The sequence below is a fragment of the Eriocheir sinensis genome, chromosome 42 (assembly GCF_024679095.1).
Source record: "Eriocheir sinensis breed Jianghai 21 chromosome 42, ASM2467909v1, whole genome shotgun sequence".
NCBI classification, from domain to species: domain Eukaryota; kingdom Metazoa; phylum Arthropoda; class Malacostraca; order Decapoda; family Varunidae; genus Eriocheir; species Eriocheir sinensis.
Window position 1 is genome coordinate 3988741 of NC_066550.1, and position 14048 is coordinate 4002788.

The window sequence follows — 14048 nt, forward strand, 5'->3', positions numbered from 1 at the left end:
TATGTAGTGAGCCTACGCACGTTGTGCGTCTGGCAGTGTCTTCGCTCCACACCGACGTCAAAACTGCGGCCACTGCCCGTGCCCTGTATGAGCTGCAGGCACGGGCAGCACGATGCTTTGCCCGCTAAATGTACCCGCTGACAGCCAAAGCCCTCGTGCCCGTCGGGCAGTGCTCGACCGTGTTGAAGTAGCATAACCCCGTGGTGCTCGCTTCTGACGTCATCACCGCTCAAAAAAAAAAAAATAATAAATAAATAAATAAATAAATAAATAAATAAATAAATAAATAAATAAAACGGGTACTATAAATGAACAAGTAAACAGTGCCGTGTGCATACACACTGGATCCTGTGTTGAAGCCCAGCAAGAAAAGCTGAAGAGTGTATGGAGGGAACTTCAAGTACATGGTCATTCATTCAGAAATAAAAATATAATTTCATCCATAAAGTCATCCTTTCAGAAACTAAAGGAAACATTTCTTTTGCATCTACTCCACCCAAGCAGATGATCACGTTTCTTCAATGCACAGCAGCATCAGTCTGTTGACCAATGCTCGACAGCTTGAGCCATGCTGACTTTCAAGGGCCCAAATACACGTTCCTGCAGCAGCCTTAACTTGCCATCCTTGTACATTTCTGCAACAAATCATGTAAAATAAAACTGGGTAATCATAAAATTCACTCCTGTTACTTGTAATAAAGATGTTAATCCATATTTTCACAGGTAGAGGTAGTAAAAGATTGAACTCTTTAAACATTTATAAAACAATTTAAAGCAACTTTTGGAGATAGTAAATAAACAACCCATAGCAATGTTTGCATATATACAAGTTTACAGTGATTTAGGGTGCCATTCCATAATCTGATAAAATTGGTAAACTGTTGCTCAGGGCCCAATACTATTCAGCTTAAAGGACTTTGGGGTGATATTATCACATTTTTCTGACGTTCTGTACATACATAACGACCTCCAATGGGAGAACACATCATCAAAGAAAAATAGTTGTGAACTATTAACCCTCTCGCGCACCTTAAGTTTCCAATAAGTTTCTGTTCCACTCATCATGCATTTCTCAGGCCCGACCGGCCTTGTTTTGCCGCCGCGATACTCTACATTCCCGGACGTATTGTACCCTCACAGATATATCGTACACCAATAAATTTGGTATCACTGGCTTCATAGACTTGTACTAGAACATGCACAAATAAAAATAGAGGAAAATTTATATATAAACAATACAAACTTGTTTCAAACTTGTTTCAAGTCTCCGTATAGAGTATTGTAGACAATAAATCCGAAGTACCAACTCTTCCCCACTCGCTAGCACGAAATTTTGTGGGATAACTTTTTTAGCCAAATATGTATATGTTTTGAAGCGGAATTTAGTGAGGATTCTTATGGTATCCTCAAAATCCTCATACGCCTATTAGTTCCCGAGTTACACCTAGAAAACTGCATTTTTTTCCTCTCCCGTCAGAGTAGGCTAACAACTAAAAATCGCTCAAAGCTCCTCATCTATGCTCCTTAGAAAGGTTGCCATATGTTACCATTAAGAAACTTATCCCAACAAATGACGCTAACAAATTTGACGCACTTTCACCGAAAACTTAATTTTCAATCAATTTTTTTAACTTTGATGACGCGTTTTGCATCATCGTGCGCCAGGACCTTTTACCCTTTGATGACGCGAAACGCGTCATCGTGCGCGAGGGTTAAAGTAAAAAAATATATAACCTTAACCCTTAGATGGCGGCGGCGGCAGTACTTGAAGAGTAGCTTCACAAAAAATTAATGGTCTAATATAGTCACTGACAACCTTAGGACTGGAACATAAATATAGCTACTAGTGTAAGGCCTTATGTAGGAGAATTAGGTTTCGTGTCAAATGTTTGTTAAAAGTGATTTACCACTTGATTTTGCTTTATATAATGATTATGATTAAGAAAAAATAGGGTGGAATTTTTTTTAACTTTCCTCAGTGGGTAAATTGACGAAATCCAGGATGGCCGCCATGGAAGTCAAGAAATGTTTCATTCATTCCTTATTTTTGCAACCAGGTAAGATGAAAACATAAATGAGAAATCTTTATATTCCTTTTAATACCTTGGAAATCTGATTTTGACATCTATAGCTCAATAGAATTAATGGAAATAAAATGGCAGCCATAAATCGTTTTTCAAAAATGTAGCAATTTGCCATGTACATAGTGCAACATAAAGAAAAACAGCAAAGTATGCCCTTATAACATTAAACCTTAATAAACAAACGGCATATATCATAAATGAATATATATTTGAGCATTTTCATCATTAAGTCATCCAACCTCATCTATGTTTCTTATAGGTAATCTAGGTATATACACATTTTCTCTAACTCATCCTTCCTCATCCAAGTCTTCCGTTACTACATTTGTAATGCAGGGAAAACTGAGAAATCGATAACCTGTATTAACTGATGTGTTGCTTGTGAATCAAGTGGTTACAAACCGCAAGACAGACAGACGAATCAGATGTGGAGCTGGTGGCGTGACTACGCCTCGGCCGAAGGTGCCGAATGGTCATTACTTAGTTTTTTCACGGAGGATTGACGAGCAGAATTTTTCACCTGTGAGTGAGAGAACCAGTTGTTTTGGAACTACTTATGAACTGGTAGAACAGGCCAAGTATCTGTAACTACAACCACCGTTCGTTGCTAGTTAGCCGGCAGCCACGCCAAAGGCGGGGGAGGAGGAGTCGAGTTAGGGAAGGCGCTGAGAGCTGCATATTCAGTCGAGCCTCGCCTCTCCTCCCGACAGATACGTGTGAAGTTAATTCCAATGGACAGTGATTTTTTTTAGTGTGTACAATGACAGTGATTTTTTTAGTGTGTACAATGTTATTATTATATCTAAAACGGCTAAGTCAGTCAAGCCTCGCCTCTCCTCCCAACAGGTTCCCTACTGACTGGGCGGTTACCCCCTTGTTGTGTTAATATGTAAAGTTCCCCCGTGTTGGGCTTCCATGCCCACCCTGTGGTATCTTAGACCCGCACGAATGTCTCATCCCATGATTAACTCCGTAATAGAAAAGGATAATTTTTCTTGTTAGTGTCATTTGTTTAATCCAATGCTTGTGGGGACTCATGACCACCTCCTTGGTGTCCTGAATCCCCATGACTACCTTGCTTCCATGATCATCCTTGTGAACACATATCGGTGGTAGGAAATATATTCAGTAATAATCATGTATCATTGAACCCTGATTAGGGTAGCTGTTATTTAGCAACGGTTAAGTGTTTAAGCTATGGCCAGTGTACCATATCCTTCATGTAGTTGTAATATTCTGAAGAGATGAGTGAGCCCGTTATTTAGCAACGGTTAAGTGTTTAAGCTATGGCCAGTGTACCATATCCTTCATGTAGTTGTAATATTCTGAAGAGATGAGTGAGCCCTTTAAGGTGAATAGGAGTGATGAGTGATAATTATTAATTAGGACTGATACTTAACTTCAGGAAGCTCGCTACCATGACCAACTAAATGATGAATTGTAAATAATAGTTAATTAACTTCAGTCAGCTCGCTACCATTACCAACAGAATAATGAATTGTAAATAATATTGTTGCTTGACTTCAGTAAGCTCGCTACAATTATATACCAACATGATGTGAATAAACTTCATAAGTTAACCTTGTGTTGCGTCACCCTAACAACCATTACAACCATGCAGCTGCACTTGATAGTGATGTATTAAAAACAGAGCTGAAGGCAACACAAATTTAGATCACACGAGTAAGTTTGGTTGTTGCAGCTGAAGTTTACACAGCCACACATTTTTGTGCATGGAATGTTGTTATCCAAACAACTACATTTCCCCTTGCATCCACGTTTACATCCACACTTTACCAAGTTCATCACAGCTGCAGGGGCTGGAGGATTCAAACATCTTACTGGAATATGATGATGCTTAGACGCGTCAAACTTCCACCCATAATCAACAGGAGATGGGAGACATGGATGACTTTCGCCAGCCTTTCTCCAAATCATTGCTATATAATGTGCCCGCTGAATATGCAATGTTAGTGAGGCGATCGTTGGAGGAAGACTTTCTCCTTCAGCTGCTCGATTGGAGTACAAAAACCAGCTTAGATCGTTCACTTTAGTGTACACACTGGACTTGTACAGTTTGCAGACGAATCGTTCCAACTGGTCATATACTTCTTGTTCTAGGTCTTGGTATCATAAAGATTCTAAAGCATTAGTATGTCATCACACGCCAAGAACACTTTGAAGCTACACTCTTTGGTTCTCCCAGCAAACTGTCCAGACATGTCCGATCCTGTTAGAGAATGAAAGCCTAATAACACTGAAGCGTGTCTTTCTCCTAACTTTTCAAACACTGGTTTGACCAGTATTTTTTTCTTCATGTTTCCTTTCCCTGTAAGGAAGCTTATATCACTGGGTAAGTTTGGGTACATTTGGACCATGAGAAGGAAAACATCAGTGTCTGGAGAAGCAATGACAACCTCTGCATTTTTGTCAATTGAAATAGCATACAGCAGAAGTAAGGTGTCTGCCTCTTCGTGGCTGTGTGTGAGAAGGGTGATTGGAATATTAGTGTTACTATTAGTTTCTGTCCCTGATGTAACCATGAACTTCTTCAATTGGTTTATATGGCTCTTGGTATGATCTGTACACTTTGCAGCTAGGTAAGTCATACGTTCTGCTTTTGTCTTGATATTTGAAAGAAAATCCTTCAAAGAAATATTCTGGATTAAAGTAGTGTCCTTGACATGGTAATATGTTGATATCCCCTTCGTTTGTTTTCTCCTCATTTGTTCTTTGAGGGAAGTGTCGAGATACCTGTCGAATACTAACCTCACTTCACCAAAACTGGTGGCCATGTTGCTGAGATGGTCAAGAAATACTTGAACAAAATCACTGCATGTCTTGATATGGTCAGACTTGGGTATTGCATTCACAAGGGCCATGCCATCAATAATAATAACTTTATAGTTCGGCAAGGCGCCATCACTTTCTTGTATGTCTGGGGCATAAATGACTTCGGCTGCTTCCATCTCTTGAACATTTTCATCGTCAGATGTATAAGTTGTGGATGATCCTTTGGCTGGAATGTGAGTGATCAATTGTTCATTATTGGCTAGCAGCTCAAGATGGTAGAGTAATTTTGCTAACAAGATTGCTCCATCTGATGCAAATAGAGATTGTGGGACTATGCCAAATTCATAAGTGCCAATTCATTCCTTCAGATCAAGTTGTGGTCAACTTCTTGAGATGACAACGAGTCGCTGCAATAGTCCACGCTCCTCTTTGATCTTTACTAGCTTTCCGTCTGAATTCACTTCTATCATGGCATTTGCGGTTTTGAATATTTTGAGCTTCTTTTTTGTCATTTTATCCCATACACAAGTTTGTCCTTCTGTCAGGCTTCAGTTACAAAATCCACAAACATGCATTGTCCAATTTGATCTCGTTCCAATATGTCTTTTGATAATTTTTCATTCATAACTTCCTACGTAAGAATGTTGTATATCTCACCCTCATCTTCAGTAGCCATGAACGGATCCATGTTCCTGGAATACGTTGGTCAGTTTCTGAACATTCCTCATAATTCGTGAGAGCTTGCCACCTGTAATTTCATGATGCTGTGTTCTTTTGTCATTTTTGTCAATGCCGTATTCTGTTGCAAATTCATGTAGCATGTAGGACATTTCTGGTGCTACCAAGAAGAGCTTATCAAGCGCCTTCTCATTTTGGGTTATTCTAACTATTCCTCCAATCAAAACGACCTCTGTGTGTATAGAAGCACACGAGAAATTAATCAAGACCAGGAGAGGGTATTTGCCGGCTGCCTGGGATTGAACCCGCAACCAGCTTGACGAGAGAGACACTCCCTACCGAGTCGGCCAAAGAGGTAACCCACTGGTTAAGTGGGTTATGGAAGGGTTGTTCATCGGGCATAGTCGCCACACTACACTATGTCCCCAACCCCAGAAGGTGCTCTCATTGTTAAGCATATGGTCACATCACCCAGATCTGTCGGCGCTTGAAAAACGGCTTTCCAAAAATATGTCTCCTGTGGTATGGATAACTACGGTGACTACTGCCCTGGTCCTGTGCGGTGCTACCACTGTGGTGAGCCTCATCCTGCCTCATCAAAGGATAATGAGCGCTACCGCTTTGAGAGGGAAATACTCAATACTATATGCAACCAGGAAAGGGTGCCCTTTGCTGAGGCAAAACAACTTGCCCTTAACAAGATGTCCAGCCCTGGAATGACGTACGGAGTTGTCCTTAATGCCCATGCCAATCGCTGTTCTACCACGGTCAAGTCTGCCCCTTCCACAACCGCAGTTCTACCTGAAAAGGCCGCCTCATCTCCCTAGACACCTGCTGATGGCCGAAGTGAGCCCCATCAGCAGAAGTGCACGTGCAGTGAGGAGTCCCTTGGGGATCGACAGTCCTCCTGCTAAAGTGCCTTCTCCAGCGCCCAACTCTGGGTCGCTGAAAGAATCCCGGGTGCCGGCTACAGCTGCCACCCTTGAACCAGCGGCTCTGGCTAACCCTCAGCCGATGTCCGCTGCTGCCCAAGGTCACGGAGCAGCCCTGCCGGAGCCCATGCCCTCAGCCTCCGCACAGTCTGTGCCGGGGGCTCCACCAGTGTCTATGCCTCCAAGAGACACTGTTAGGACCATACGCTCGGGGGCTCCACCAGTGTCTATGCCTCCAGGAGACACTGAAAGAAGCAAACGCTCATCCTCCCCCACACAATTACAGTGCCATATACTCGCCAGCAGATCCCACACAAGCTCCTTCGGGAGGTACTTGTCTTCTCATCTCCAACGACATGGCACACACTCCGCTTTCACTTAACACTCCATTCCAGGCTGCTACTGCTCATATCCACATAACACGTACCTACACTATATGCTCCCTGTATCTCCCACCCAGTACACCAGTCAATCAGCAAGACCACCTGACACTGTACGCTAATTGCCCTCACCCTTCCTAATAATTGGCCATTTCAAGTCGCCATACACTATGGGAAGATACCACCAACAACCCGAGAGGAGTCACTGTTGCATCTGTAATTGAAGACCTAGACCTTTACATATTGAACACCGGTCATCCAACACATTACCATATGCAAACAGACACACAGTCAATTATTGACCTCTCACTCTGCTCCCCCGATGGATACCTGGACTTCAGGTGAGAAATATCAGAAGATCTATATGGCAGCGACCACTACCCCATCTTCATTTCCCATTCCACTTTCCAACCGTCACCTCGAATACCGCGTTGGAAATAAGATCAAGCAGACTGGGAGCTTTTTCGGACCATGACTCACACGGAGACATCAATTGATGACTTCGAGACAGGAGAATGTAGTTACCTTTTTTACGGCGCACATTCACTGGGTGGGAGAACTCACAATTTCACAGACAACAGGAAATGCATCACGTCGGCCTGACGAGTGCAAGCAGGCAGTGGCTTGCGACGCCGGGCCTTCAACCGTTGCAAGAGGCAGAGGACAGAGTTCAACCACATCGCCCACAAGAAAGCACGAGCACAAGCACGCCAGACACTAAAAGAAGCACGACGGTCCTAGTTTGCCAGCTATGTATCCTCACATAACTCGTAGACGCAAATGGCACAAGTGTGGAAGAGGGTACACAAAATTGCAGGAAAGTTCTCACCGAGCCCACCACCTGCACTTTAAATCAACAACATAATAGCAGGGAGCACCAAAGTCGCCGACGTCATAGCCAGTGCATTTGCTGTTGTGTCTAAGTAGAACTCTAGATCTCCCGAAGTACGCCGGCACTTGGAAGAACAGGAGAGACTTTCACCTAGACTTCTCATCTCTAAACACTGAAACATACAACGTTCCCTTCTCCGTGCGGGAACTACTATCAGCTCTCTCCCACTGCAACGACACGTCACCGGGCCCCGATAATATCCCATATGCCATGATACCTTAGTCCTACCACTACGACACTGCTGCACCAAAAATACAACAAAATCTGGCAGACTGGTATCATGCCAAGTGAATGGGGCAAAGCCATTTTGATTCCCATCCATAAACCTGGGAAGGATGGTTCACAGCCCTTACACTACAGACCAATTGATCTAACATCCTGCTTATGCAAACTCCTGAAGATGGTAAATTTTGGCCTGGTACACCATCTAGACAGCAACGGCCACCTGTCTCCTTACCAGTCAGGGTTTCGGAAGATGAGATCTACAGTAGACGCCCTTGTACGTCTCGAGTCGGCTTTTCTTTTTTTTTCTTTTTTACAACAAAAGAGACAGCTCAAGGGCACACAAAAAAAGTAAACAATAATAAAAAAAAGCTAATAAAAAAGCCCGCTACTCGCTGCTCACAGAAAGAATCTAAAGAGGTGGCCAAAAGAGAGGTCAATTCCGGGAGGAGAGGTGTCCTGAGGTGTCCAGAGTTTACCAGCGTGAGGGATGAAAGAGTGAAGATGCTGGTTAACTCTTGCATAAGGGGTTTGGACAGTATAGGGATAAGCATGAGTAGCAAGTCGTGTGCAGCGGGGCAGCGGGAGGGGGGGAGGCATACAGTTATCAAGTTCAGGAGAGCAGTCAGCATGAAAATATCGATAGAAGATAGAAATAGAGGCAACATGGCGGCGGAAATTAAGAGGTAGAAGACTATCAGTAAGAGGAGAAGAGCTGATGTGACAAAGAGCCTTAGACTCCACTCTGTCCAAGAGAGCTGTGTGAGTGGAGCCCCCCCACACGTGAGATGCATACTCCATACGAGGGCGGACAATACCCCTGTATATGGATAACATCTGTGCGGGGGAGAAGAACTGCCGGAGACGGTACAGGACGCCCAACCTCGAGGAAGCTGATTTAGTGAGAGAAGAGATGTGAAGTTTCCAGTTGAGATTTTGAGTTAAGGCATGGACTTCTAGAATAGATGGACAGGAAACTCCCAAAAATGGGAAAATTTATTGGGGGCTGATGCGCTTTTTTTGATGTTGTGATAAAACCGTAAGAGATAATTTCAAAATTCCTTTTGGATATTGGGGAGCAACTATTTCAAGGACAGCTGGACCAAAGAAATGTTGAAATCGCATAAGAGGAGTCCACGGGCTCTTGGCCCCAAAAACTCCATTTTCCAAAAATCGGTCTTTTTATTCCTGAGCTCAAAATAATCAAAAGTATATGATGTTGGTGTCTAATTATATGTTTTTTGGGTCAACAAGTTCAATAAAATTGGTTTCAAACGTCTCAAACTTCAAATATATATATAAAAATACCAAAATTCAATATTTATTTGAAAGTCGCTGCATATTTATTGTATTTAATGTTTATGGAGCCAACAAATGGAATAGAACACATTTCAGAGGTGAAAAAGTTCACCTTCTTGTCCAAATACATAAAAAATCCAAATATCCGTTAATGTTATTCATATTATGGTTCAAAATTAGTAAGAAAGCAACATCTTGGCATTTATTTTCATAATTCGGAGGTTGACAAATTCAATATATACAATCCCTATCTACTATAAATATCAAATTTTGAGTACAAACACAGCAAAATTCAGTCTAATCTAGAAGTCCTTATTAATGATTCGTGAAATAATAATTTTAATTGTAAATGTTTCATATCATAAAATTAAATATTAGAAACCGTATCAAAATAACTTTTTATTTATACTATTTTATTTTTTCAGGTCGTGACTCGTGATACAAAGAAGCAACAATGCCTAAGAAGTGTATTACCCATTTTGATGGTAAACCCTGCACTGGCAACTATGACAGCAGTAATGAAAAAGTGTCAGTCTTCAGGTTTCCAAAGGATCCACAAGAAAGAGCCTTGTGGGTAAATGCTCTGCCCAGCAAGGTCAATGTAAGGGACGAAAGTGTACTGTGTGAAAAACATTGGCCAAAGGATTTTCAGCGCAAAAATGTCAGGGGCCATTAGGATATAGACCACATGATCCCCATCTGTTTTGAACTACCCTTCTTCATGTTTTGTGCTAACATCTCCCAGTCGTCTAAGGATGTAGATAATCGTACTGTATCAGGTGAATCCAGGAGAAAACAACAGAAGATTGAGTCTGAAAATCTGACACTATTATGAGTTGGGATGATCTTAAGAAGTATTCTCAAACAGTAAATCTTGTGAGTGACATGTCAGAAGATAATGTAATAAAGCTTTATCATATTCAGAGCATTCCACCAATCATAACATTCTCAATATTCATAAATAGGGACATGAAAGTGAGAGCTTTCAAAGGCAATACATCTGTATCGCTCCGTGATGTTATTACTGGGTTTGATTGGAGGCTAAGTAAGTATTCAGAAATTGACAAAGTGATTGAGAAAGTCTCATCTTTTCCTATAGACATTCACAATGAACTCACACAATTATCTGAAACTCTAACTGAGCTGTGTAATGATTCAGATGACATTGATGAACAAGTAAAGGAAAAGATTTTGTTTCTATTAGAGCAGGTGAAAATGTGTTGTGTTGGTTCTAAAGGTAGGCGTTACAGTGGTCAGCTTATTCAAAGTGCAGTTGAGCTTATGCTTCGTAGTAGAAATTGCTATAGATCATTATTAAACTTCTTATCCTTACCTAATATAAAGACATTAAAATCATACTTTGGAAAACTTGGAAGCCCTGAAAGTATTGAGGTCTGTAAAGAGGTTATTTCTAGCGTGTTTGCAAAACTGGATGGGCTTGAGAGATATTGCTTCATTACTGCTGACGAAATTCATGTGAAGCCTTCAGTGCAATTTCAAAAAGATCAAATAATTGGATTTGCTGTAGATTGTGAAGAACAAAAGGTTGCAAAAACAGTTCTAGCTATAATGATAAATCCATCAATGGGGGTGCCCGCTTTGTTGCTCGTCTCCTACCTATTAACAGCTTAAAACATAAATTCCTGAAAAACAAATTGATATTGTTATGGAGATTGTATTTGAAGTTGGTGGATTTGTTTTCCTCATAATGACAGATAATCATTCCGTGAATCAAAAAATGTTCAAAGTATACCACCAAAACAATGCTAGTGCAGCCATCTATTCAGTTGTACACCCACATGATAATCCATACTTTAAAGAACTTTTCACATTCTATGATATGACTCACTGCTTGAAAAACATTCGGAACAACTGGGTCACAGAAAAAACACAAACGCTACAGTTTATTGATGCAGAAACACAAGCCTCCCACTTTGCAAAATTTTCTGATATCATCCAAATTTTTAATGAGGAAAATGAATCCTGCTTGAAAGAAACCAAACTGTCATATGCAGCACTGTATCCTAACAATTTTGAAAACAAAAAGTGAAACTAGCTTGTGATCTATTTAATGAAAACCTTGGCAGCTTTAGAAAAGAGAGGTTTGATCAGTACATCACTTTTTGTAAAGATGGTGACAAGAGCATGGAACATGTTAAACATCAAATCTCCTAACAAAGGATATAGAACAAACGATCCTGACAGAAAACCCTACAGTGACAAAGGTGACAACAGACTTGAATATATAGAAAAGGTTGCAGTCTCATTCAAACTAATGGACAGTTCCATCAAAGGCGTTCGGAAACATGGGCTTACCAGTGAAACCAGTAATGCGCTCCATCAAACTATGACTGGATTAGTTTCCTTATCAAATGCCTAATAGATGTTGGCTTCAAATATGTTCTCAGTGGAAAAATACAAAGTGATCGATTGGAGGGTGAATTTGGAGTCTACCGCCAGACCAGTGGGGGAAATTTCCACATCTCCACGTATCAAGTGTATAATGGATTGAAGCTACAGAGAATCAAGCTCTTCAATCAACTAGAACTTTCAGACAAACTTCAAAGCTCAGGGATCAGCGAGTGTTGCAAGGCGTGGCGCACAGTGAAGATGATCAGAAATTATTGATTCATGTTTTCAAATATCAACAACACTTACAGAAATAGAAAAGTCTGCTCTGTACTACATATCTGGCTATGTTGCTTTCAAAGAGGGATGCTGCTTAGACTCTACTCCTGTTATCACTAATGCCAATTCAGAATTTCTAGATAGGGTGTCTCGCGGTGCTCTTGGACATCCCCCTGGTGAATTATTTGATCTCTCCCAGTATTTGTATGCCTTTTTCAAAACAAGAGAGAAAAATGTTGCCTCAAGTCTTCCTAGATGCATATAAAGTGATTTATGAGTTCTCAGCTTTAGATATTCAGAATATAGATAGTAAGCTTAGAAGATTCAACAATTGCTTTATCAAAGCATTTGCAAAAGACATCAATGACAAATTAAAACATGCTGACCCAAAGTGTATAAAGCAAGGGCGGATAAGTGGACGCAGAACTGTTCCAATCTAAAGCTGACACACAAGGGAAATGTTGATGTTACATTTGCTTAAACTATTTAGACTGAATTTTGCTTATTAGACTGGATTAGACTGAATTTTGCTGTGTTTGTACTCAAAATTTGATATTTATAGTAGATAGGGATTGTATATATTGAATTTGTCAACCTCCGAATTATGAAAATAAATGCCAAGATGTTGCTTTCTTACTAATTTTGAACCATAATATGAATAACATTAACGGATATTTGGATTTTTTATGTATTTGGACAAGAAGGTGAACTTTTTCACCTCTGAAATGTGTTCTATTCCGTTTGTTGGCTCCATAAACATTAAATACAATAAATATGCAGCGACTTTCAAATAAATAGTGAATTTTGGTATTTTTATATATATATTTGAAGTTTGAGACGTTTGAAACCAATTTTATTGAACTTGTTGACCCAAAAACATATAATTAGACACCAACATCATATACTTTTGATTATTTTGAGCTCAGGAATAAAAAGACCGATTTTTGGAAAATGGAGTTTTTTGGGGGCCAAGAGCCCGTGTGGACTCCTCTTATGCGATTTCAACATTTCTTTGGTCCAGCTGTCAGCAGAAATAGTTGCTCCCCAATATCCAAAAAGGAATTTTGAAATTATCTCTTACGGTTTTATCACAACATCAAAAAAAGCGCATCAGCCCCCAATAAATTTTCCCATTTTTGGGAGTTTCCTGTCCATCTATTCTAGAAGTCCATGGTTAAGGATAGACCGAGGATGTTTAGTGTTGAAGATGGTGACAGCTGAGTGTTGTCGAAGAATAGGGATAGTTGTTTGGAAGATTGTGACAAGTTGATAGGTGGAGAAATTGGGTTTTGAGGCATTGAAGGACACAATGTTCCTTTACCCCAATCGGTAATGATAGCAAGGTCTGAGGTTAATGGTTCTGCAGCCTCCAGTCTGGAGTCATGTAATTCATGTCGTGAGGGTCTTCTGTTGAAAGAAATTGAATAATGCAGAGTGGAGTCATCAGCGTATGAGTGGATAGGACAGTTTATTATGGAAAGAAGATCATTGATGAGTAACAGGAAGAGAGTGGGTGATAGGACAGAGCCCTGTGGAACACCACTGTTGATAGGTTTTTGTAAAGAGCAGTGACCTCCTACAACAGCAGAATTAGAACGGCCGGAAAGGAAAATAGAGATAAAGGAACAGAGAGATAGGGATAGAATCCGAAAAAAAGGCAGTTTAGAAAGCAAAGACTTGTGCCAGCCTCTATCGAAGGCTTTCGTTATGTCTAGCACAACTTAGAAAGTTTCACTGAAACGGCTAAGAGACGATGACCAAGAGTCAGTTAAGAGAGAGGGTCCCTTACGGAACCCATACTGGCGGTCAGATAGAAGGTTAGAGGTGGAAAGGTGCTTTTGAATCTTCCGGTTAAGGATTGATTCAAAAGCTTTAGCTAGACAGGAAAGTAAAGCTATAGGGCGGTAGTTTGGGCGATTGGAACGGTCACCCTTCAGCATAGCTGGGCACGATAACAGAAAACCTTATTCCCGATAACCGATAACTGATAATGGAAAACCTTATCGGTGATAACCGATATTCGTTAACTGGAGACAAATGTAGGCGATAACCGATACCCGATATAAATCCACAATATCGATACTAGCTAGCGATAAGTCCGATAGGCAAAAACGATACTATATTGATATTTGAAATAAAA

General features: G+C 40.7%; 1 protein-coding gene across 1 annotated transcript in view; it reads right to left on the reverse strand.

Annotated features, from left to right (window-relative positions):
* Positions 1–415: 415 nt before the first annotated feature.
* Positions 416–14048, reverse strand: part of LOC127009835 (uncharacterized) — a gene marked incomplete at its 5' end in the record, with an annotated part of 44996 nt that continues 31363 nt past the window's right edge. The window contains 1 exon segment of the mRNA XM_050883202.1: positions 416–635. Coding sequence (XP_050739159.1) covers positions 535–635 — 101 coding nt within the window.